This window comes from Haliaeetus leucocephalus, unplaced genomic scaffold (genome assembly GCF_000737465.1).
Source record: "Haliaeetus leucocephalus isolate CR32 unplaced genomic scaffold, Haliaeetus_leucocephalus-4.0 Scaffold92, whole genome shotgun sequence".
In the NCBI taxonomy this organism is placed as follows: domain Eukaryota; kingdom Metazoa; phylum Chordata; class Aves; order Accipitriformes; family Accipitridae; genus Haliaeetus; species Haliaeetus leucocephalus.
The window spans coordinates 8,849,710-8,850,013 of NW_010972528.1; the positions used below are offsets into that span (position 1 = coordinate 8,849,710).

The window sequence follows — 304 nt, forward strand, 5'->3', positions numbered from 1 at the left end:
GCGGAGTCGCCGCCGCGGCCCGCCGCGAAGACAATGGCCCTGCACAAACTCTGCTCGGTGCTAGAAGGTAGGAGGCGCGGCCGGCGCGGCGTCCTCCGCGGGAGAAGCTGCCCGCGCCCCGCCGGAGGGGAAACCGTGGTACCCCCGGAGGCGTCCGCCCCTTCGGCTGCCCCGTGCGGCCCCCCGCCCCCTCTCTGCTCCGGCCGCCCTCCTACGGCCAGCGGAAACTTTGGTACGAGGGGCACGGGGGCTGCGCAGGGGGCGGCCGCCCCGCTGCTGCTGAGGCTGCTCCTCCCGGGCGGCT

At 76.6% G+C, this 304-nt stretch overlaps 1 protein-coding gene across 1 annotated transcript in view; it reads left to right on the top strand.

The window, feature by feature from the left end:
- Nucleotides 1-33: 33 nt before the first annotated feature.
- The window catches only part of NETO2 (neuropilin (NRP) and tolloid (TLL)-like 2), a 31,696-nt gene continuing 31,425 nt past the window's right edge, over nt 34-304 (top strand). Inside the window, exon 1 of the mRNA XM_010585229.1 lies at nt 34-232. Within this exon, the coding sequence (XP_010583531.1) occupies nt 34-232 (199 nt within the window). The remainder of the gene's footprint in view (nt 233-304) is intronic.